The sequence below is a fragment of the Pagrus pagrus genome, assembly GCF_965226575.1.
Source record: "Pagrus pagrus genome assembly, chromosome: 6".
In the NCBI taxonomy this organism is placed as follows: domain Eukaryota; kingdom Metazoa; phylum Chordata; class Actinopteri; order Spariformes; family Sparidae; genus Pagrus; species Pagrus pagrus.
This window is the reverse complement of record NC_140190.1, coordinates 22186317-22211022: the sequence shown is the minus strand read 5'-3', so window position 1 is coordinate 22211022 and position 24706 is coordinate 22186317. Positions and strand designations below refer to the sequence as shown.

Here is a 24706-nt window from a genome sequence, read left to right as displayed (position 1 = left end):
CCCCGCAATACAGTACATGGGCCTACGACTTATGTAACATGGTTAAAAATGGCTGTCTGTCCTTTTGTGGTAAAAGGTACATGATAAAGTGAGGCTTGCCTGTATGTAGACACTGTTTAGCACCAGTCTGCATCATCGTTTTTAACATCGTTGACATTGACGGTCAGCTTTGCATTAGCTTAGCTTTAGCATCATTATTTTGCTCAAGAATACAGCCTAAATACCAGCGTAACAGATAATATGACAACACTTACCGCTGTTTGAAGCATTTCCAGATTCCCAATAAGCGTCTATCCTGTTTGGCAAACAAATTATACATAAACTATATTGTAAAGAAAATTTTCTTTATCCAGTTTCTCAATTCTTCACAGCTGATTAACGGGCCAAACGGTTACGGAAGCCTGGTAGTGACACTTCACTTTGCTAACTTTGTCATAGATGACTGGAAATATATGAAACAATGCTGGAAATATGTGAAAAATGTAAATAAACCCAGATCAGTCATTATGTAAAAAAAAAAAGATCAAGTTAATCAAATTAAAATTGATACACTAGCCTGATGATAAAACGTTCAATGTTGATGCGTCATAGGAGACGAGCGAGGGGCTAACTATGTCACTTCCGTCGACCATCTTTAATCGGCTGAGCAAAACCAGTCGCAAGTTTGGAAAGGAGTTACAGGAGACGGAATATCTTTATTTCCACCTGAGTAGGAGATACTTTGAAGAGTCAACATGTTATCCAAATAGCGGTAAGTGTTGCATAATTCAGTTGATTCAAATGTAAACATAATTGCAAAAGTTTTAGCTACCATTATGCTAGCTAAAGTTGCATGAGAGACATAAATTGGTGCTAGAAAGCGCCGAAATGAAACTAGCTTGTTGTATTGTATTCACACAACTGTATTGTCTCATTTTACCACACTGTACACTCAGTTCAGATATTATGAGAATTAACAAGACTGGTGGGACTCTTTCTAAATATTTCATGGGTTAGCTCATTGTAGGGCTAAAACCTTTTATTGTGTTGGAATTTACTGAGCTTCATCACTGTTTGACAGCTTTAATAATAGGAGCACTAAATATTTAAAGTGAGTCCAGGACTGTGTGGTAGATGAAACAACCATCCATGATTGTAAATTAAATGATTTCCCAGATATTCATTTTTAGTAAATGATGTACTTCCCTCAGAGATGGCCTGTGTATTTTTGGACAGAGTTCTCGTAACCATGGAGACCCTGTGCAGAACAGCTTGCATCCTAGAAATGAAACAGGAAAGTGAACATTTCCCTGGCAAGTGAGATCATCCTTTATCATCCTGAGGATCTTGTCTGAGTAACTGAATTGAAAATGGTGGTAAACCCCAAATCCCTGGTGTGTAGGGCTGCTGCCACTCTATCTGAACTCATGAGTCAGAGCTGTAGTACAAGCTGACATGGATGACGTCTAAACCTTGATGCAGTTTCCTGATATATTTTACCGTCACTTTTTCCCAGTAAGTCTCATCCCAGGTTCATTGAAGTGCAATTATTAAATGTTGAAATACGTTACCCAACCATAAGTTTTGACGCATTATAACTGTAGTAGAAAGATAAGTGTTTGTAATTGGCCCCTTGAGTATTTTGCACCTGCCAGGTTAAAAAAATTTAATCACAACTTAAAAATGTAATTCAGCCTTGTATTTTAACAGGAATACTGTCATTGAGATTAAAAATCTCCTTTTTGGGTCCTGGCCAAGACTTAAAAGCTTCACATCATGGAACAAACAACAACACACTTATGACACTTATTGAATTAGAAAGACACAATAGATTTACCAGTGTTAAGAAATATTTGCGTTTAGTGGTCAAATAGTCCTAAATCCAAATGTATAATCTTCCAAATATATCAAATAATCAATTTCATGGTACCTCTGTTGCTCAAACCAAGATGAAGGTGCAAAAATCTTAAAAGCACTTCCACCAAAAACAATGTGGTTTGAGGATGTACATACTTTTTCTGCTTGACAAATGTTGCAGCTGCTGATAGTTCAAGGAGTCAGTAGAGAACACAAATACACAAATGTCTTTGCCATTTAACAAACACTGACTGTGGAAAATGTTGCTGTGGGTTTTGACAATTCATACAATAAGACACATTGTTGTGGATCCTGCTAAGAGTGTGAACACAATTAACAGGTCCTTATTGGAAATTTTCTCTCCGATCATGGATTCCAAATGTACAACACTGGTTTCTGATTAGTCTTCAAGGTTTTTATGAAAGTTAAAGGAGTGCTTTTGGAGATACAAGCCACTGTAGTCTTGACACAGTCGGATCCTGACACGAGGACCTGAAATCATAGAGCCCCTGACAATGCTATAATCACAATGGATTGTTGTTAAAGCTTATTACACAATGTTTCTATCCAGCATGTGAAAACAAGGTCCGGAGAAGGGAGTAGAAAGAGGAGAAGGGGACAAAAGACTGATTTGCTTTTGACGTCTGAAACGGTTGAGTAATTATGTTTTGACGTAATTTACTTCAATAACAATTACAGTCAATTCATTCGGGTTGATTGACCAAACTCACCGCATCATGAAGTTTGGCACAACTGAAAAATAATTAGCCTTTGTTAAGGAAATTAATGATCAGCTTGATTAATTACACTGAGTATGTTTTGTAAGAGCTGTGGCGTTGATGCCTGGGGATGTTTGAATCAAAATATCAGAGGCCAGACTGTACGACATCAGCATGTGAGGATATTTGTGCCCAATCAAACTGTTTTGGTTTGTTGTCCTTATTTAGTTAGTTAAACTGAACAGGTGTTGTTGCATGTGATGATTCACATGGAGCTACACCTGAGTTCTGGGTCTGGCCTCCATTCTAGCACTTCCTGTGTCAGTGGTTGTCCTGGCATAGTCCAGTCACAGTCAGGATACTACAGTTTGAGTCATTTGAAGCACATGCTTGTTTACTCTTTTATCACACATTTTAAGTTACTCTAAACGTGTTGATGGCGATTAATATGTCAGATACTCTTTGGAGAAACTTTTACACAACTTTATATTTATTCAAACAATTTTAATTAGAATCGCAATTTTTGAAGTCTGTCTTAAAACAATAGTCAGGTGCCCATATGAACATTGCAACAGGCTTTTCATACTGGCCATTAAGCGATCCCTTTCTAATAATGAACTTAAACTTTGAACTGTAAATGCAGGGGGAAAAACCTCAGCCCTCTTTCTGTAAAAATATGAAAATACATGAAGTTAATAGGAGGCTTCAGTTGTCTGAATGTTATGACCCAGGGGTGGGTCTAGGCCTCTGTGGGTGTGTCTGAATGAATGTGTGAGTGGATGATGTGTTGCAGGTGTGGTGCCGGATCCAGCCCCGATTGGTCCAGCCAGCGCAAGGGGGACCATATATGGAGGAACATCCGGGCGGTCTCTCGTTATCCCTCCTCCACTCCCAACCCCGTCTGTTTTGTTCAGTTTACGCATGCAGCAGTAGGGGTGGGCTGCCAATTGCTCTGTCCTTCGTTTCTCCTGTTTTGAGTAAGTAGGGAGGTTAGACTTTGTATTTTGGTTTTCTCTTCTTTTGCAGGTCAGCCTTGGTTCGTCAGTTAGTTGGGTTATGTTTGTTATTTTGGCCTTGGCCCACCCCGACGCCAATACTGTTTTATGTCTAAGTTGTGAATCATATTCTTTTTATTGTTTTGTAAAAAAGATTGTTTGTTACATACGCACAAACCCGCGTCCTTGGGTTCTCTGTGGCTTGGGAGTGAGGGAAGGTGGCCGCTTAATCATGTTATGCTCTAGGTTCCCCTAGCTGGGGCATAACACTGAATAAATTTCAAAGTTAGTGTTTTAATTCTTGACCAATACTTTGAGACAGCGACAGAAATTTAGCAGTTGTCTTTAAACAAAAGCTCAGTGCAGACGTGGGGCTTAGCTCTGGGCTTGTGAGTATTGTGTTGGGACAGCTATAAACTCCCAGAGGCCGACTGCCTACTAAGTGTGAGTGTTGAAGCAGAATGAGTTCAAGTAGAGGTTTGTGATATGTGGGAAAAACTGTGGGGGGAAGAAGGGATTGCCAAGCTCGAGAATGATGAGTGAGGAATGAGGTTTCAGTTAGTAGGTGGATTTTGCCTGGGAATTCAGCCTGGGAAAGTTTCTCTGTTTCCTGTGTTGAGCTGTGAACGGCCTCAAATACATGGGCTTTACCCATGAAGCCAGCACTGGGCTTATATCACATGACTGCAGCACAGCGACACTTTGGGGAAAAATTAATAAAGACATGAGGAAGCGCAGACCTGCTTAGAACTGTTAATAAACTGAGTAAAAAGCACAACATGAAATTTTGGTTCTTATTTGGAACTTTTCCTCCTTTAGGTTTGCTCGACGAAATAGCAGTTGAGATGCAAAATGAAAATAATTTGATCAGAGATTACACAAATTAACCTCTTACCAAATATTGATTGATTTTGGTATTCACAAATGAATGAAAAGCATCACGAGTAAAGGAGTGTGCAGGTAAAGTAAATAAGCAACATCCAGATACACAAAAATCAACTTTTGTCAGTGACTTTCAGCAAGGCATTGACTGTAATAGGCTTGTGTGCATTATCTCACTGTGCCCTGAATCTACCCTGAATGTTTCAGCAAATAGAAATACAAATAGGAGTAAAGCGTTGTTGTTGTTGGAGGAGTGAGTCATTCATGCTGTTGCTGATGCTCCATGGGGGAAGCCTTACAGTACATTTGGTAGTTTGGTGTGTCAGTCATTCAGGCCTGTCTGAATGCTCAGGATGATCATTTGTCCCATCAACACATGAGCTGTGTCATAATTTGAGAGTTTTCTAAATACATTAATCATTTTTAAAAAAGTCACGTTGCTCAAGTAGCTCGTCTGCCAGTTATCTGGTCATTCAATCAGTTTTTATGACCATCGATGCTTCATCCTGTTCATTAATTGTTTTTATGTTAATGCCAGTTCGTGGAGTAGTTTTAAAACTATAAGACCTACATAGCTAAAGGTAAGATTATATTTTGTGTGTTTGTGTGCTGCAGATCACAAATGGACTTTGCTGTGAAACAGTAGCTGACTAAGAAGACTTGAAGGAAAAGGACAGAACATCTTGTGACTACAAATCAGCTGATATCAGAGTTAGATTTTTCAAATTGAGGTAAGTGGGGTTTACCAGAAATTGTGTTTTGTGAGTTTAGAAAATTGTATTAGAGGTGCCGTATTGTAGTCATGCATCTGTCAGTATCACAAGGGCTGCTCATTCTGAGAGTTTACCGGAAGTGTGTGAGGGATTTGGGTGAGCTGTGTGTGCGTGGGTGGGCTGCAGCATTCTGTGAGCGTACATATGCTTTATTATATGACACTCAGGAGATGGTGCGAAACATGTCAGCGATGAGTAAGAAAGAGCAAGGCATGCTGTGCCTTCTGGGTAGAAGTGTTGTGTGTATATGTACATGCACATGGACTTGTGTGTGTTTTGATATAGATGTGTATGTATTAATCTGCTGTTTTCCAGCACGATGGAAAGGCCTTTTATGTGTCCATTATTTTATATATGTGTGTAGTTGTATTCGTTTCGATTTTTTTGAAAATATATTTTGATTTTGGTGGTTAAATTTAAACAGTCTTAATAATCCATAATATTTTATTAAGATTTATTAAGATTTGATATTGATATACAGTACAGTACAAAGTTTGGACACACCTTCTCATTCAATGAGTTTCCTTTCTTTTCATGACTATTGACATTGTAGATTCACACTGAAGGCATCAAAACTATGAATGAACACATGTGGAAATATGTACTTAACAAAAAAGTGTAAAACAACTGAAAATACGCCTTATATTGTAGTTTCTTCAAAGTAGCCACCTTTTGCTCTGATTACTGCTTTGCACACACTCTGCATTCTCTTGATGAGCTTCAAGAGGTAGTCACCTGAAATGGTTTTCACTTCACAGGTGTGCCCTGTCAGGTTTAATAAGTGGGATTTCTTGCCTTATAAATGGGGTTGGGACCATCAGTTGTGTTGTGCAGAAGTCAGGCGGATACACAGCTGATAGTCCTACTGAATAGACTGTTAGAATTTGTATTATGGCAAGAAAAAAGCAGCTAAGTAAAGAAAAACGAGTGGCCATCATTACTTTAAGAAATGAAGGTCAGTCAGTCCGAAAAATTGGGAAAACTTTGAAAGTGTCCCCAAGTGCAGTCTCAAAAACCATCAAGCGCTACAAAGAAACTGGCTCACATGAGGACCGCCCCAGGAAAGGAAGACCAAGAGTCACCTCTGCTGCGGAGGATAAGTTCATCCGAGTCACCAGCCTCAGAAATCGCAGGTTAACAGCAGCTCAGATTAGAGACCAGGTCAATGCCACACAGAGTTCTAGCAGCAGACACATCTCTAGAACAACTGTTAAGAGGAGACTGTGTGAATCAGGCCTTCATGGTAGAATAGCTGCTAGGAAACCACTGCTAAGGACAGGCAACAAGCAGAAGAGACTTGTTTGGGCTAAAGAACACAAGGAATGGACATTAGACCAGTGGAAATCTGTGCTTTGGTCTGATGAGTCCAAATTTGAGATCTTTGGTTCCAACCACCGTGTCTTTGTGCGACGCAGAAAAGGTGAACGGATGGACTCTACATGCCTGGTTCCCACCGTGAAGCATGGAGGAGGAGGTGTGATGGTGTGGGGCTGCTTTGCTGGTGACACTGTTGGGGATTTATTCAAAATTGAAGGCATACTGAACCAGCATGGCTACCACAGCATCTTGCAGCGGCATGCTATTCCATCCGGTTTGCGTTTAGTTGGACCATCGTTCGTTTTTTTTTTCAACAGGACAATGACCCCAAACACACCTCCAGGCAGTGTAGGGGCTATTTGACCAAGAAGGAGAGTGATGGGGTGCTGCGCCAGATGACCTGGCCTCCACAGTCACCAGACCTGAACCCAATCGAGATGGTTTGGGGTGAGCTGGACCGCAGAGTGAAGGCAAAAGGGCCAACAAGTGCTAAGCATCTCTGGGAACTCCTTCAAGACTGTTGGAAGACCATTTCAGGTGACTACCTCTTGAAGCTCATCAAGAGAATGCCAAGTGTGTGCAAAGCAGTAATCAGAGCAAAAGGTGGCTACTTTGAAGAACCTAGAATATAAGACATATTTTCAGTTGTTTCACACTTTTTTGTTAAGTATATAATTCTACATGTGTTAATTCATAGTTTTGATGCCTTCAGTGTGAATCTACAATTTTCATAGTCATGAAAATAAAGAAAACTCTTTGAATGAGAAGGTGTGTCCAAACTTTTGGTCTGTACTGTATCTGCCAATATACACACATTTGTGGATATCAAGACACAAGACGATATATGTAATGGAGGCAGGCTATTTAGCAGTTCAACAATAAACGTAATTGTCTAAAATGACAGCACTGAAATAGTAAACTTTCCTGGGAGTTTGATTATTATAAATATTGTAAGCAGATTATTCCGCAGTATAATGTCTAGAAAATTCATTTTCACATACACCAATACCGATATACCTGTGATAGGCAAATATCGGCCAACCGCTAATTAGAAGCGTTGTTGCCAAAACATTGAAAAGTAAATAGGTATAACATCGAAAAGTAAATAGGTATTGACCTAAATAAAGTGATCAGATTCATGATATTCTCAAATATTGATAATAAAAATCCAGGATTGGTCAGACTTCACAGTTAGCAGTTGTTCCCCAATAACACTAATGATTTCAGCAGGCAAGGCTCAAAAGCGACATTAGGTAGGAATTGTAACCAGCTCCATAACAAGATAAAAGGTAGAAACGTGTAAACCAGACTGACTCTTGTGAGCAACAAGTGGGTACCAATGGCACAGCATCAGTTCCTGCAATTTAGGGTGAAGACCTATGACCTGATGAATATCGGAGGTGATAGATTTACTGTTTTGTCATATGGCCAGACTTGAGTTTTGATAAAATGAGTACTTTGTCACCTTGGGCTCTGGGAATTTTTTAGATTTAACTATCAATCAGTTGTTAAAAAAAAGGGGGGAAAAATAAAATAAAAAATACTATTCCTTGTGCTCAGGTCACCCATCTAACTAAATCACAGTTCAGAGCTAAAATACGCTAAAAGAATTACTGTACAGGATTACCCATCCACTCTTACCCATTACACACACATACGTAAAACACAAGACATATTTGGCACTGTAATAGAAGGTTCCTGCTGCGTTACTAATCCTCTGCCTTCCTGACTCGGGAGGTTTGGTGAATCTACAGCCTACATTTGCTAGTTAAAAGACCGATAAAGAGGGGGGAACAGGGATCCCACCATGAGCATTTTGTGAACCTTACATCATGACTTTGAGTCTGCCTCATGTCCTACTAAATTATATCACAGACAGGTTCAGTATTCACACTACTCTGCTGTGCTGTCAGAGCAGAACTTAAAAATCTACACTCCTATTTTAAGATGCCTCATGAATTATGGGTTCAGTTTTACATGCGTCATTGGGAGGCCGATCTGGGCTCCTACCAGCACGTCACGGCACACACACACATAACCTATATTAGCAACTTTCCCTGTGGGTGTCCAGCCAAACCAGAGTGAGCCAGTAAGCAAGCGCAGGCAAGTCTTCATCTTTTTGTGTTTGTCCAAACGAACTCAGCAATGGGGTTTTCTGTGAGTGTTCTGGTTCGGTTACCGCCTTAGCTGTATGTAGGAGAGTCATTTAGGTCAGTGTCTTCTTTATTGGGATCATTTACCAGCTAAACAGAACCAACCTCCTAAATGAAATTAATATAAAGCAAACATTTATTGAACTTGATAGTAAAATGTTCTGTTTGAATTGTCCAAAGAACCTATTATGGAGTATAGAACTCATCCCTGTGCTATTTTTGTCGTCTTTAAAATACTACTTTGAGACTCCCTGCAGTGAGTTCATCTGGCTCCATTCTGTCATCTCAGCCTGGCTGTCCATGCAGAGACCCATACTCTTGGGAGTGGCCTAATTTAAACCTCCCCACTGTTTATAGATATAAGCTGATTGTATAGCAAGTTTGGGCTCTGTTTATGTAGGCTTTGGCCCTGTGTGCAAATGGTAATTGGTGTGAGTAACAGGGACTTATTGGACTGGTGTTGACATCCTGGAGACCATTAGGGAGGCCACAAACCAGACTGGCCCAGTATCAGAAGCATGAGCTCATCTTTTCCATCCTGTGTTGTGAGGCTGGAGGGGAGGACTGGATTTTCAGAGGGGGCTCTGGATGGGGTTTGGGGTCAAAGAATAGTCCAGGCTAACGGCGCTTATTATTAAACTGGTGCTACAGGGCAGGGAGGCAGTGGGAAATGTAGATCTACTATAATTTCCAGTGTCTATAGTCTTTAAGTTGATTTTCATTATGGAACTGACACCTTCTAACTTTGTCTTTGGATGACTTTTACAAAGTCTGGAAGCTACCAAGCTAGCTAAGGCTAACAAGCTATCTGTGCTCACACATAAAGAGAAATGTATCTTCATGTAGTAAAGAACTTTTTACCTCTATTCAGCAGTCAAATAAAAGAGAATTAGGACAGTACATTACAATGAATTTCTGTCACCAGTGCAGCTCGTTGCTGCAGGCAGGTACAATACGTCACACAGCAAGCCTTACTATTTGTCTGATATTAGGATTAAATATTTTGTAGCAAGCTATCAAAGCACCCACACCCTTAATTATGCATAACTTTAAGCCTTAATGTACTTGAAATGATCAAATTTTATCAAAAATACAGTTGTCATGTGCTGGGAAATTAGCTTTACAAACTATTTTTTTGTACCTATACTGGCACCAAAATAAAATACATCAGTACCTTTCCCCCATGAAGTTCCTTCCAAACTAACTCTTGCTTTAAGAACTTATACCGCTTTTCCACAAAAATTAGCGGGTCTACATTGGTTTTTAAACACGGGAACACTCACTAAAAATTGCATATTGACCCCATTCCCACTTCCCGCAGGCAAGGCAGCCCGTTTGTAATTTTTATCTGAAGCGTTATGTTGTACGTCACTGATGCCACGTTTCGGTTGAAAACAGTTGAACAGAAGAGAAAACAACAATAGACCCATTGTGAAAGAAGCTTCTGTAAAACAGTGGATAAATTATTTTGAGCGTCACAACCCCCGTGAAATGACTCGTTTCACTATCTTAATTTGAGCCATTCAGTCCAGTGACATAGGACAAAACAAGCCAAACTCACCTATGAGCTGGCAGTCGGCCTCCTCAGCATCATTAGGTAATTAGTAAGTGGGTGCTAGATACACAGCAAACCTTGCCTCTTGTTGTAGTGTGTATGTGTTTCTGTGTATGTGTGTGTGCTTGCCCCCCTTGGCAGGGCAGCTAGTGGGGTAATGACACAGAACAGTATGTCTGTCTGGCAGTCCTAACAGACAGAGGGCATCATGAGTGGCTGGATAGCACGTAGGCACTCAACATGGCACCCTGCCATCACCACGCCTTATCGCCCTGCATGCCTTCCCCTGCCGTTGAGTGGAGTGAGTTGTTTTGGTTTGACTGCACTCACTGCTGCCTAATTGGTGGGTGGGTGGGTGTTTGTCTGTGTACATTTAATGACTGCTGCCTAATCATCATCCCTCATCAGGGCACTTTGGGGGTGGGTAAGATGGAGCAGGGTGGAGGTTTGCAGGGATGTTGCTTCAGCAGTGTGCAGGAAATGGCACAAGGCCTCGGGACATGAGACGTGACAGATGCAACATGAGCACAGGGAAGGCCTAGTGCAGAGCTGACGTTAACTGAGAGGCATCATATTGTTGAAACACTGAGTGTTGACATACCTCAAGTTTAGGGTAGAGTACTCTTCCTGGTAGGTCAGTGTGAGGGTGCCTTAGGTTGATGAAGGACAAAATACAAAAGAAGAAAACAAAAAGCGTCCCCTATGAAAATGTATAGTGGGAGATGACAAACACAACAGAAGTGCATGAATGAGTAAATATTTCCTGCTAGCTGGTGTGTCAGTGTTGGCTAGCTATGAGTGAACATGATGATTTGATAGTAGGAGAAAAGTCACCCTTCTCTCTTCCTGTTGGATTGGTTCACCTCACTGCATTGTCATATGCCACTGGGCTTTCCCCTCTCCTCAGTGCCCTTCTTCTGTAGCACTGAATTAGTGTCATTATCCTGCTCACCTCAGTGAGTGTGGCAAGAAATAGTACCTTGCTGAATTTGTGTATTTTTATTTTTATTTTATTTTTATTGATATGGATATCAGTGATTATTTTAGTCATACTCAAGTTTGGCATTCTGGCACACTATGTAGTTCCCCTCTCCCTTTATTTTTTCTTTTACTTGTTGAAGCCTTTAACCGGCCTATCTCTCAGTCGAGCCATGAGCTGAATACACACATAAAGGTAAAATGACTATTCTTTTTATTAGTCTTCGATTAATCAATTGTTTAGTCTTTGAATTGTAAATAAAAACAAATTTCCATTCTCTGTTCCCAGAGCCAAAATTGATGTACAGTATACAGTCTGATTGCTTTGTCTGACCATCAGCCAGTTACTATTTACAATGATATGAAACGAAGAGGAACAGTATCTTCACATGTGAAATCTTGAAAAGGAATGGTATTATCCTTTTAATAAATAATTATTCAGGCATCACAGTTGCCATTAATTACATTTTTTGTAGCACTTGCTGAAAATAACAATTTGTGCAAGATTGCAGTTTTTTTTTTTCATTCAAGTTGTGGATAGAACCAGAACACATTTGATAAATGATCAGCAATTCAGGGACCTGAAGTGGCAGTGCCATACCTCATCCTCCACTCCCAGTGGTTTTTCACTTTCCAAATGATAATGGTTTTCTGCTAAATGCAGCTTTCACGTCCTACATGTAGCTATGTTAATACAGTGACAGAGTGATGACCCATTTGAATTCGTCTTGCGGTTTTTGCTGTTGTTGAATACAGCTTGGGACCTGCAAACAGATGCAGACAGACGTCACTGAAAAATAGCCAGATTAGAGCAACACTGCACCCCACAGGCGAAAGCCATGAGCAAAGGTGGAAAGAAAGTAGGTCAGAGGGAGGGAGGTACAGGGTGTATGTATGTGGGTGGGGGATAAAGAGAGATATATGCATGGTAGAGGGTGAGAGAGATGAGAGGTAGGGGTTGGGTTTTTTTCTTTTACAAGTTTCTGCCATCTGGGAAGTGTACAGAATGTGCCAGAAATAAAGGTATCCTTGCCCATAGTCTATTTAAGAATAGTAACTGCTGTCTGTCTAAATGACAGGGAGGCTGCTTTGCTCTCGGGAGAGTGTTTTCCTGAGATAAGGACCAGAGAACGCGCAGCAATGTGCTTCAATGTGACAATGAAGTGAAATACCGTTGTTGTCACTGCAGGTATCAAGCTTAGAGTCTACAGCTAAATTATTAATTGGCCACCTGTACCAACAGAGACTGTCATAGCTAGGCTAACAGTTGGATTCATTTTGCAGTGGCCTACTGTAGCCTGAATGTGATTGTGCAGATGCTGTACCTGGATTCTGGGAGGTCAAAAGTAGATCATGTTTTTTACCTGGATTCATATTTTTTCTGTGTTTTTTAATGAAAGTTGTGTGTCCTTGTGATACTACTGATTCCTATTGCGAACCGCATGTTGGTGCTCATAGATGGAGGTGTTCGAGACATGCCGTATATGGCAGGGAAAAGAGTACCGTGTTAAAGTGAACAGCAGATGGTGCCAACAGCATGTCATTTTACAGATCTTGTTGTGAAATAAATCATCAATTTTTTGATCCATTCACCTGTCTAGTTATTAATCTGCCACCTTGCATCTAAAAACTAAAATTTAAGCAAACATACATTTTCTTTGTTGTTTACACTAATACACTAACTCAGTGAATCAGGTGCTTCTGAGATTCAAAATAGCAAACTTCAGAGGAGAGAAAACAACTGAAATAAAGTGCATAAAAAGGTCTACAAAAGTTGTGTTCGCCCCAAATGCAATAAATGCTGTCAACAAACTACATTGAACTTAAATATGAGCATGTAGGCTATACACCATGGGTACGAATGATTTTACAGTACTGTTGTATTACCGAAAGATATTTGTTCTGTTAATATTATGTTTTTTATCTTGTGGAAATGATTGTGTTTATATTTTCCTGGGTGAGTCCAAAGATGATTTTCCTGCCTTGGCTGGACAATAAATCTTATTCCACTCTAAATTTACAGCCTTTGATGGGGGTAATTAAGACATTTCTTCTTCTTTGTCTTCGTCTGAGTAAAAATAAAACAGAATAACTCATGTCATAGACTTACATTTCTAAGACTTACTCAGGCCAAGTACCTGAAGTTAGAGAAGTCCATAAAATCAGTAATGTTATGCACTGATATATAGTACAGTCTTGTTTATGCAGATCTGTCAATTAAAAATGCGTAACATGCACATATAAAATAAAATATTTGTCGTTTGCCACCACTGAAGAATTTGTAAATGAATAGGGAAAATGATTCACTGTGTGTGTGTGTGAAGGAGTGCGTGTCTGCCTGTGCTGCAATAAAGGACATGTTGACCTTCACTGCCCGACTTGCCTGGCCTCATAGCCCAGTGTACCATATTACTATTCTCCACAGGTTGTCTTCCAGTGTATTCGTATGCCTTTGGCGCTACACTTGCAGTTGTTAAATTATGCGCTGCTAGCAATGTCAGCGTACGTGTACATCCTCTGAGCAGCTCAGCCTGGCAGAGTCCTTGGTTACTCCTCATTCTGGTCTCCCTCTTCTCTTTTCCAGCGGAAAAGCTTTGTCATCCGTTTGTCCTCTCCCATCTCACCCCTCCTGTCTACCTGGGGTGAGAACAAGGGGGTCCATGGAGATAGCCATAAATGGCTGAGGAGCTGTGTACGGGCTGGTTTCGCATCGTTGCAGGTACAGTAGGTAAAACCTCGTTTTTGATCTATTGGTACAGTCGAGCATCCCACCAGTAAAAGAGGCGTGGATAGTCAACTTACATGGAAATAAGGAGTGTTAGTCACTTTTCTTCTCTTTCTTTTTGCTGTGCATTTCATAATATCAGTGGGTTTACTCTAGATTGTTTGATGTCTGTGGGTGCTGTGTGTCTTTTTGTGAGTATATGGACTTAACTGTAGTAGTGTGTATGCGCTTCTGGCTGTTTGCAATATATGTAGCACTTTACCTTCACTTTTTAGTTGACCCTACTGGTATGTTTTGCCATAACACATGGATATGGATGTTATTCTTGCATCAAGGAACACAGGAAAAAAGAGAGAAAGGCAGACTGAAGTTGTAAAGGAGGAAAGCACTAGATATCCCCATGGCATTTACACAAGTCATTCATTTCCCCAAAGCTGCATGCTCTGTCTACCCTTTTCCTTTCTCTTTGCTCCAAAGCTATCTGAGTTCAAATAGATATTTTGATACCAAAGCTAATTTCTCAGAAACAACATGAGTATGCAATGCAATTGCATGTTCAATCCACTAGCCTGGGATATAATGCAGTCAGTTAGATTTTTGCAGATGTCACCTTGATGCTATCTGTTACAGTAACGTAGTAAGGCTATATTATTGTTAATTTTCACTGAGTGACAACAGAGAGAGATGGTGCTCTCTATCCTTAGTTTTTGAGCGTCTGCTTCCGAGTTCAGGGGTTAATAATGAATGTCACATGACATGTACATCACATGTCATGCTGAAGTGCACAAGAACAGCGTTAACAACAGCAGTTGCTGCACAGCTGTTTTAAGTACTATTGAAAGTACTGTAATTTAAAGTTGAAGTGACATACTGTGAAAATATAAACATGATGAAAATATTTCAGTGAAAAGAAAAGCACAATCGGACTCACTGTTGGTGTTTAATTAACTGAATTTGACCGTGTTTCTTTATAAACCTCTTAACATTAAAGTAAAAGCAAAGGTAAACTGTAACCTATTGAGCTCTAAAAATAATTAATAATAAAAAAAATTTAGAATACATTTTAGTTTAATTCATCTCTGACTTATTTGTACATGCTTTCATGCTTTTTGTGTGTCACATTGTTTTTGCTGTACAAAAAAAAGTGTCATTGGAGGTATTTTGCTTTTATTGTCTTTTCAAATACAAAATGATACCCCAAAAGGTGTTGGCAAAGGTCTCATCAAGATGGCCATAAATGGCACCTCTCTCTGGTAAGTAATGCAGAAAATGCCCAGTTATCTACAGCAGCTTGGTTATAATTGTCTATTCCACTGCGTTTGTCTTAATTCAGGCTGCTCCAGTCCTGCAGCTCCAAAACAGAGCTTATAGGGCATTAGGCTTTATTTAGCAAATCCCCCTCCCTTACTCCTCCCTTACTCTACATTCCTCCACTAGCTGCCATGGCAGCATTTGTCAGGTGCATAATGACTATACAGTACATATCTCTTGATTTGTACATATTAATATAAGTAAATATTAGCCTAGCTACCACAGACATGCCCTGAACAGTGCATTGATGGGTATTTATTTATTTTATTTATTTATTTATTTCGGCATGTTATTAGACAGTCATCATCACACATCATCTTAGTTAAAATCAGATAGTACACATGGCCGAAAGGGAAAGCGGGAGAAGCAGATGCTTATCTAGTCCCGCCCCCGTTGCCCACAGAATACATTATTTCCACAAGTTATATTTCTTTTGTATTTTGACGTACATGTTACAGCAGCATGCATTGAACAGAGCTGCAGTCCAGCTCTAGACAGTCAACAGACTACGTGTGTGTCTGCACAGTGTCTATATTGGTCCATCATGAGTGAACAACAGTCTCTACTTGTTGCCTGGAGTGTAACACAGTCATAAGGTGATCCAATCGATATAGGTTAGTTTCAGTTATTTGGTTGTTAACTGGGATGGTGTGAGAGCTAGTATTGCCGTCTTTATTCATCCATGTATTCTAGTACACTGAGCAAATATTTTTACCACCTTAGCTGAGAGGCCACCTGTGCAATCATTCTTAGCGAACACTAGATGGCAGTGCAGGAGAAAGCAGGGAGTAAGCAGAAGCAAGATAAGCAAGGAGTGATGTAGAAGAAAATGGGAAACTGAAAGGTGATGGTGATGGGAGATAGATATAGAAAGAATAGAAAAGACAGGGTAGATGATAAGACAAAAGGGAGGCAGCAGAAAAAATAAAAAAGGGTAGAGGGCAGAAAAGTCAGTAAATGCAGTGTTGAATTGAGGGGGGAGGGGGAAAGGAGTTAAAGCTGAGGCAAGGTGGGAGGGTTGGGACCCTCTCTTTGGGAGCATCTGCTGGGTGTTAAGACAGAATAGCCTGGCAAGGAAAGAATAAGAGATGAAAGGAGGGAGGAGGCAAGTGACAGAATGAGCCACATTGAGGCAGTTTGACAGAAATAATGAGGTAAAAACAGCAAAAAGAGAGAAATCAGTAAATGGAAAGGGAAAGAAGTGATAAATGAGAGAGAGAGAAAGAAAGAGATTTGGAGGGAGGGAGTCACCATCACATGAGCTTGAGTATGACCTGGGAAGTTCTTTGGGCATGGAGAGGCACACAGCTGGCTCTTGTTAAAGCATAACTGAGGACGGAGAGATCGACAGAGGGGAAAATAGATATTATTCGTCCCTTTGGACAAAAATTATTTACCACAGACTAAAGGAATTCCTATGAACACACAATATATACTGTATATAGCCATATATCCGTAAGTCATGTCTGGGAAAATCCATAAGACTACTAAGACTAATCATTTTGTTTACATGTATTCATTTAATAGATGCTTACTATATAGGTACAAAGGGTCAGTGGTAGAGAGCGGCCGTGCTTGTTATTAAATAAATGCACAGCCTGCCACCCACTGAACACTGGACTTACATAGTAATGTTCAGTCCAGTTTACACGTTTTACTTCTCATTGATAACTTTCTGAATAGTCACAGCTATACATTTTGACTTTGATTGCATAATGGGGCATCCAAAATCCCCCCCCAAAATAATAAAAATTACACAGAATGGTAGTTTTAAGAAGTCATTATGAACCAGTTCAATTCTCTTTCTTACAGATTTATCATATCTTTATGAGACTTGCTAAGTAAAATGCACAATAAACAACAATCAGTGAGCTGTAAAAAATATCATTCTCTTTTTGTGGAAAATGTTACATTGCAAAACAAGGAAAACCTGAAGACTTTCAGGACACAGACACCCTGGAAAAAAAATATATAGGTTTTCCTGATGGAACATTTTCTTTATAAAATACATTGACTTAAGTATTATTTTGCATTTATCACCTGAAACTAAGATTGGTTGTTTTTTTATTACTCAAAATAAGCCTTTTTATACCCAGCAGGTCCTTCTAACATTAGTACTTCATGGCTTACTAACTGAGCTATATTATATATCAATGCTGTAATATGAAGTGCTAGAACACTACTCTGACCATGATGAGTACTGTTACTGAAGCTAAACTAAATACTTGCCTTCATTGCTTGCTGCATTAATTACTAGAGTTTGATTGTTCTGGTAAAGTTGCACTTGTCTGTTTCATTTGTTGTTGTTGTTGTTTTCTAGGTTTGCCTTATTGTCAGTCTCCTCTTCTCTTTAGCTTGTCCACATAAGCATTCACCCCCCACCCTCCCTTTCTCTCCACCCTCTCATAGATAATTAATCAGCAAACACAAGCGCACACTCCTCTCCGGGGGCTGCTCTGTCATCGGCCCTTCTCGCTCGTTGGTTGCAGCTGCAGCCTGCGTCGCCATAACGTCACGCTGATCAATCCCTCCTCATCCCGGTGCAGTGTTGAAGCAGAGAGACAGAAAAAGTCAGCGGAGTGAAACAGACTGGCAGAGAGAGGGGAAGGTGGGAGGGAACGGGTAGAGGAGGAGGGAAGAGAGGGCAGAGTGAAACCACACCTTATTCCAAGGGGGGCGGGACACAGGCAGGGACACACAGGCAGCTACTACAGGAATAGTCACTGTGCAGGAGGGTGCAGGGTAAATATTTTGTGCAGTGGTATAATATTTCTTATAGTTATAGTTATAATAGAGTCTGCGTCTGTTTGTGTCCTCAGCATGGGTTGTCACTTGGCTCACACCTGCATGTTGCTCTCCCCGCGAGCAAATAATTAATGTCATTCACCTCTGGGCAGGCTCGGCACACTGCAGTGACATAAGGTAGGGTGTAGGGGAGGGGTGCATGTGTGTGTATTTTGTGTATTTGTGAATCCGTATGTACTCTGTACATGTCTGGCTGCTTTTTCCACGACTCTATTTGGATGTGTAAATATGTGTGTGTGTGTGTGTTTAATGTGTACGCACCATTATTTGTCAAGCAAGAGAGGTTACTAATGTAGCCCTCTCTTGAGCCATGGTGTCAGGAGATTCAAGCTGTAAGCCATGTGACTCCACAAAGAGCTGCCGGGATTGGCTGAGGCCATCTCTGACCTCAGCAAGCTGCCTCCGCCCCTCCTCAACACTACCACCCCCCCTACCAAACACACATACACACACAAAAACCTCCCTCCCTCCCTCTCAGTCTCTCCACCTCCCTCCCTCTCTCTCTCTACCCTGCCTCTTTTATTTATTTTTTTCCTCCGGTTAGCTTTCCCCCCACCTCTCAGCATCCTCCACTGAATGTGTAGGTTAGAGCCGCAGCAGCAGCAGCAGCAGCAGCAGCAGCAGTAGCAGCATCCTCCATGGCTTAAGCCTCAGCTCTGATCGGCAGCTAGCCCGGCCAGGCCCCTACCCCTCCTCTCTCCTCTCTCTATCTATTTCTCTCTCTCTCTCCCTCCTGGGCTAGTTGACAGGCTACGTCTGGGGGTGTCGGAGGCTCAAAGTTAGCCAGGGCGTTAGCCACATGCACACGGCTGCTCTGCTGCCCATCAATTCTACTGTATCTCTGTGGTAACCAGGGGCTTCTTCTCCTCTCCCCCTCCCCACGCCTCCTGCTTTCATTTCAGGCTCCTTGGAGATAGAGGAATGCAAATCTGCAACCATGATGGAAGGTAAGATGATTTTTTATTTTATTAAAACGCTGTCCTGTTTTATGTTGTAATTCAGGGTAATCCCCCTTTATGTCCTTGTCCGACAGCGCTTCATCTGATGGCAAGCGTGTGTGTGTATGTGTGTGTGTGTATGTTTGGGAGGTTCAAATGTCATAAGCTGTCCTGCTATTTTGAGTGCATACATTCCGGTGACTTGCATGTTATTCTCAGGAAAAGGGCACAGCCACTGAATGTCTACCACAGAGGCACAATGGCGAGGCTAATTGAACCGTGTGTACCTTTTTGTGAGTGTGTGTGTGTGTGTGTGTGTGTGTGTGTGTGTGTGTGTGTGCATATGTCTGAGTGCCCCCCAACCCCCCTTTTTCCCGCTTCCCATCGTAAAGGATTATTTGGATTTATTGTGCAGGAGGGCTTATGTGCCCAGCTGGCTCACTTGTATAAATTCTCTTTGTATGGTGTACTCTTAAACGCATGCACACACGCGTGCATTCACACTCACAGTAGCTTATGACTCTGCTGCGTATCTGCTCACACTATATTGCCATTTTACCCAGCACTTGCTAACGGATTGCATGTCTGTAGTGCGTACATTTGTATCCACCCATGGTTGGACTGATCCATCTCTGTTGGCTTGAGCATAGTGAGGAAAAAGAGAATTGATGACTGTTTTAGTTTCATGTCCCTTTAATTGATGACATCACCAGGGGGAAGGCCTGTGATGGAAGGATGAATCCCTACAGCTCTGCAGCTGGCACACGACAGCTTCCATCCATTCGTTTCATATGACAAATCTTATCTTATCTTCAATCAAATCTTATTATTTCTTATCCTTCATATTGTTCAGGCATCCTATATTTAACAGCCACTGAACTATTGTTTGACTAGACAAACCTAAATATGTTGACTTTAACTAAATCAACCTTGAATTATGTAAGATTTCTTAGTCCACGATAGATAGACAACATTTTTAGGCAGTTTATACAGGGGACCCAACATTAATCCGAAAAATGATCCCACTATAGTTACATACATTTTCTTGAAGTGGTTGTTATTGTCTGTATTCTAAGGAAGTTGAACGATGTTTGTCTCTCAAGCCTGTTTATTCCGGTGCATTTAGTAAACAACCTGTTTGCCAATGTGTCTGCTGTTCAGGAAGAATCTCATTAGCTTGTCGTCTGGTTGTGTTTGTGTCTATCAGTTTTTTCTGAAAGGCATCAAAGGGAGATATATTTGATAATAACATAGTAGCCAGGTCATTTAAAACAAGAAGCAGATTTGAAGGGTGGGCAGGAAATTATAGTTTTGTTTTTGGATTGACATCTGGTCACAGCAATAATTCTCAGCCTAATTAACGGTCGCCACATTATTTTTCTTATTTCAAATGCTGAGCCAACTGACTTGACGTACAGACACCAACCATGGCACGCATCTGAACTGTGGATTTATTGCTAAATTTAACCTTCTTAATCACCATAGTCAAATAAGATCTTAACTGACAATCCACAGAATAATTTTCTTCAGATAGTAGGCATGACAATATGAAACAGATAATTAAATATAGTTGGGTTACAAACCAGGGGGTTAGGCTAATAGCTTGTTTTTAGCTAGCTGCTCGTTAGCTTAGGTGTTGAAGGGCAAACAGACAGATTATAGACGCTATTTGAATAAATTCTGTGCCATGCCATGTTTTTACTAAAACTACAGTAGGCACAGAACAGTAGTTTTCTGAAGAGTAGTAGAATGGTTGACATCTTGTGGTGATGACATCGAAACCTTCTTACCTCAGATTTACTGTGTATTACAAAGAAAAACACACTACTTAATCTAGTCTGCTGCTGCCAAATTGGACATTGTGAATGTACAACCCGCCATGTAACCATGTAATCATTTGAAATGGTTATCTGATCAAATGGTACTGTAGATCTGTTAAACATATTAACATTCGAAAAAGTCTCATGATCATTATTTTATTCATGGAAGACCATGATTTGGACCTTCTTCATGTCCGTTCCCTTTGTTAAGACCATGCATGCTACATAAATTGTCTGTGATTGCTGGCCTGCTGTGTGAGGTCAGAGTAGATCTAAATTTAAATTGAATGAATGACGTTTTAATCAGTTGAAAGTAGCTAACACCACAAAAATGGCTCCCCTTGAATGTTTGGTAACAGTGTGTTTACTGGCCATGCTACTGTACCATGTAAAAGGGCAACAGTCAGTCTGATGCAAGGTTGTGATGACAACAATTATAACAGCATCACTATTTGTCACATACATGTCATTATACAAACTACGAACTGCTCAGTAAGTTATAATTTGGATGATGACCATAATAAAGGCATAATAAGACAGCCTCGCTGTCCTTGTCAGAGTTAGGACAGATCTTTCAGGGAGATAACAGCACACTAGCCAATAGTTAATGGATCTGTGTTTTGTGTTTTCCCTTGGTTTATGATGCAGTTTGTGATGGTAAAGCTATAGTGGTGGAGTTTAAAAAACACTTTTCTGTGTGATAATAAGTAATATGCAGTAGGTAGGTAATCTCTGCCTGTTTTTCACTTGCAGGGCACAGCAGTATACAAATATTGCAATTCTATTTTTAGTACAGTGTTGGATCATCATGTAAAAGAAAGGCAAAAGCTGCCCCCAAAAAATGTGTGTATTAACAGAACTGATTGACTCAGCAAGTATATCTTTCAGTAAAGAATTGTCTGACTTCACGTTAATCTATCACTCCCCCTCCCCTGCAAGTGTGCTTGCCTGTCATCAGCTGTATTTGTCACGAGCCAAGTTGTTAGGTAACAGTTGCGAAGAAAAAAAAAAGACCGTCTGCAAACCGCTTCCCCTTCCATTAGCATGGCTATCGCAGGCTTAGCATAGACTGTGTGAGGGCAGGATTACAGTCAGGTGTTAAAATTGGATGCTAATCCTTGTTAGCTCTGCTTTTTAAAGCTCCATGCCATGGCCAGCATGGTTGTCCCTGGGTTACACACAGGGTAGAAGACATGAGGTGATTAGTTCATTTTAGTTCAGAGAGAGGGAGGCAAGCATTTAATGATTAGTGCCAGTGTTAGTGACAACAACCACCATCCCTTTTGACAAAATATAGCAGATATAAACATGTTGTGCTTAACATAACTGAACCTCTAAATGATGATTATAACAAGGCATAACAATTCCCCACTGTAAAACCAAAAATCCAACATTCTTTCAGAAAAGCATTCCTTTTGGGCACTTTTTCTTTTCTGAATGGACCCTTTCCCCTTTAATTTACAATGGTCGAATAGCACTTACCATGATCATTTGCTATGAATTTCCTGAGTTTACTGCAAGTGGGATTGCTGCATATGTGGTTGTGGTGCACAGTGTGTGTACATCATTGCTAGTCAGATGACATTTTAAGTTACACATGTCCTGTTTGCTGTTTCTGTACTCACGAGACCCTGCGCTTGTGTGCAATTTACTCAGCTTTCCTCGAGGTAACCAGGTGCAGCATGGGATTCTGATCCCGTTGGACTTTGAGAGTAGGAGTTATAAGGAGATGACACTAACATCCTCGTGACAAAAGCACACTTTAATAGATTCGATTTCTGACTGTTAAAGAACAGTTTATCAGTGTCTATCCATCTTACCCTAACACTGATTGCCATGAAATTAGGCATGACATTTATGGCACCCATGATCCATAATTGATTTGGTATCACTCCTCAGCTTTCAACTAGTTGGTCAAAGTGAGATATTATCTTGAAAACCAATGGGATGATTACCAGGCAGTTTTCTTTGTATATTCCTGGGTACCAGAGGAGTAATCCTTATGTGGTAAATGACCCATTGATCCTTCCTCAAGTGCTACCATTGGTAACTTTCCCTCAGACAAAAGAAACAACATCACAATCTGACAGACGGACCACCATTGCATTTTGCTCCCTGGAGCCTCAACATTCTATATTTTGAACACTACAAAAAACTTCTTAGAATCCTTTTGATAAATTGTTATAACTTTTTCTGATCAAGTGGGTGCTCCAAATGAGTAAGCCCTTTTGATTTTAATGAACCCATGGCATTTCCTGTAGCACAAACATCAGGAGAAAGTTGGTCCGAGGAAAGTGAGGGCTCTAAGAATAGCAAATTCTGTATGTTGTTGGTGTCTTTTCAGTATGTTGTCAGAGTGTCCTTGAATCTAGCCAACAATTTTGTGGGTTGTAATGAACCCTGCAGCCTCTCGTGGTCACTAGCAGGGCTTCAGACTTGTAGTCTTGTTAATCCTGGTTAGGAATCAGACTGTCACAGGGAGGCCCAGTACTTAAAGGTTGCCGAGTTAAAACTTAGATAAACCCTTGACTGGAATGCTGCAGAGTAGAGGGCAGAGAGGACACAAGGCCATATGGCAGGCACTTCATTCCTTTAATGGTCTTTTACCTGACTTTTTATGAATGATAACTATTTGCTCTCGTGAGTTGTTGGAGGGTAAATAGTAGTTTTGACACAATTGAAAACAAATTAAGATCAAAAGTCTGTGTCAAAGTGGCTCAGCTGCTGGCACACAAGCATGCAGGGTCATATCCACTGACTCAGCTTGTCAAAAGCATCTCACCATGAAAGATCATCTCTCTCAATTGGCTTGTAATGAAAGCAACATGATATTGCAGCTGAGATCCCTGTGGAATAACCAGTCTATGTTGTATACGGGTCTAATGTCAGCCATCTGACTTCAGATTAACATTGACCCATCACTATGATCAACTTAGCTATAAGTATTGTATTTCTATTAATATTATAATAAATAATACATTTCTAATAAATGTTGAAAGACCTAAGTTTCAAGTTAGCCGGCTATAAATGTGACAGCAGCATCATACTGATTGCATGAAGCTTACTGTATGCTATTGAATGCTTTCCTTTTTCCAAGGCTTGCTGGTATGTGTATTAGTCATTTATTAATATTTACAAGGTACAAGGTAAATTTAGTTGTCATTTTTATACAAGGGTTTTAAACAAGGAAATAATGTTGGATCCTTAAACTATTTATATTTCTATGCTTTTATTTAGGGGCAATCTTTCTGCCATACAAACTCACTCTAACATCACTGAGAACAGTAGCTTGTTGGTTATGTTAAGAACGGCATTATTTTTCTTTTGGAGGTAGTGTTTTGTTCAGCCATATCATGCAATAACTTACAGGCATTCATCTGTGTGTCCATTACCTAAAAAAAAAAAACTAATTTTGAGAAGCCTTGGAGAAGGTTCAGTGATGTCAAGCACAGTCAGCATATCTCATCTGTGGTCTTACCATCACATCAAGGCTCTAACTTTCGCTCTGAAGGACTCTGCTGCCATATGGTTCCCCAGGAAATGACCAGGCGGCTGACTCACGTCTCTTTTAATAATGAGCAGGGAATCAGGTCCCAAGTGCAACTTCTCTGTGATTTCTGAATAGATTTGATATAAATAGGTATTTAGGTGTGATGATGAGAGTATACAAATAAAAAATGATGCACTAGTTTAGCACATGTTGGTGAAATTTTTTTTCATGGTATATATTTCCTTTTTGAGGATTGCCACACTCCTCACTGTTGCAGACCCAAATGAGTAATTTAGTGTCATGCCATTGGCCCAAACAAATAACTCGTGGGCTGATGCATCGGAAACAGCCCTCAGTGGCCGTGCAGAAGTTTTATGATGATATGAAACAGTGCAGCAGACAGTCTGGA

The 24706-nt window shown here is 40.4% G+C and overlaps 1 protein-coding gene and 1 long non-coding RNA gene across 25 annotated transcripts in view; one reads left to right on the top strand and one right to left on the bottom strand.

Annotated features, from left to right (window-relative positions):
• LOC311259041 overlaps positions 1–585 on the bottom strand; it is a 77864-nt gene extending 77279 nt beyond the window's left edge. For 6 of the 7 annotated variants that reach the window (XR_014622808.1, XR_014622809.1, XR_014622810.1 and 3 more), the window contains exon 1: positions 255–585. This is a non-coding gene — a long non-coding RNA (uncharacterized lncRNA). The remainder of the gene's footprint in view (positions 1–254) is intronic. The other variant, XR_014622814.1, reaches the window with a different exon arrangement.
• sgip1a (SH3GL interacting endocytic adaptor 1a) overlaps positions 1–24706 on the top strand; it is an 82910-nt gene that overhangs the window by 424 nt on the left and 57780 nt on the right. For 9 of the 18 annotated variants that reach the window (XM_084355841.1, XM_084355856.1, XM_084355854.1 and 6 more), the window contains exons 1-4: positions 592–751; positions 5048–5163; positions 13793–13936; positions 18952–18996. In XM_084355841.1, the coding sequence (XP_084211967.1) occupies positions 13885–13936; positions 18952–18996 (97 nt within the window). In that variant the 5' untranslated portion in view covers positions 592–751; positions 5048–5163; positions 13793–13884. Of the gene's footprint in view, positions 1–591; positions 752–3348; positions 3533–5047; positions 5164–13792; positions 13937–17668; positions 17815–18063; positions 18167–18951; positions 18997–24706 lie in introns of those variants that run through there. The other 9 variants (XM_084355848.1, XM_084355840.1, XM_084355852.1 and 6 more) reach the window with 7 other exon arrangements.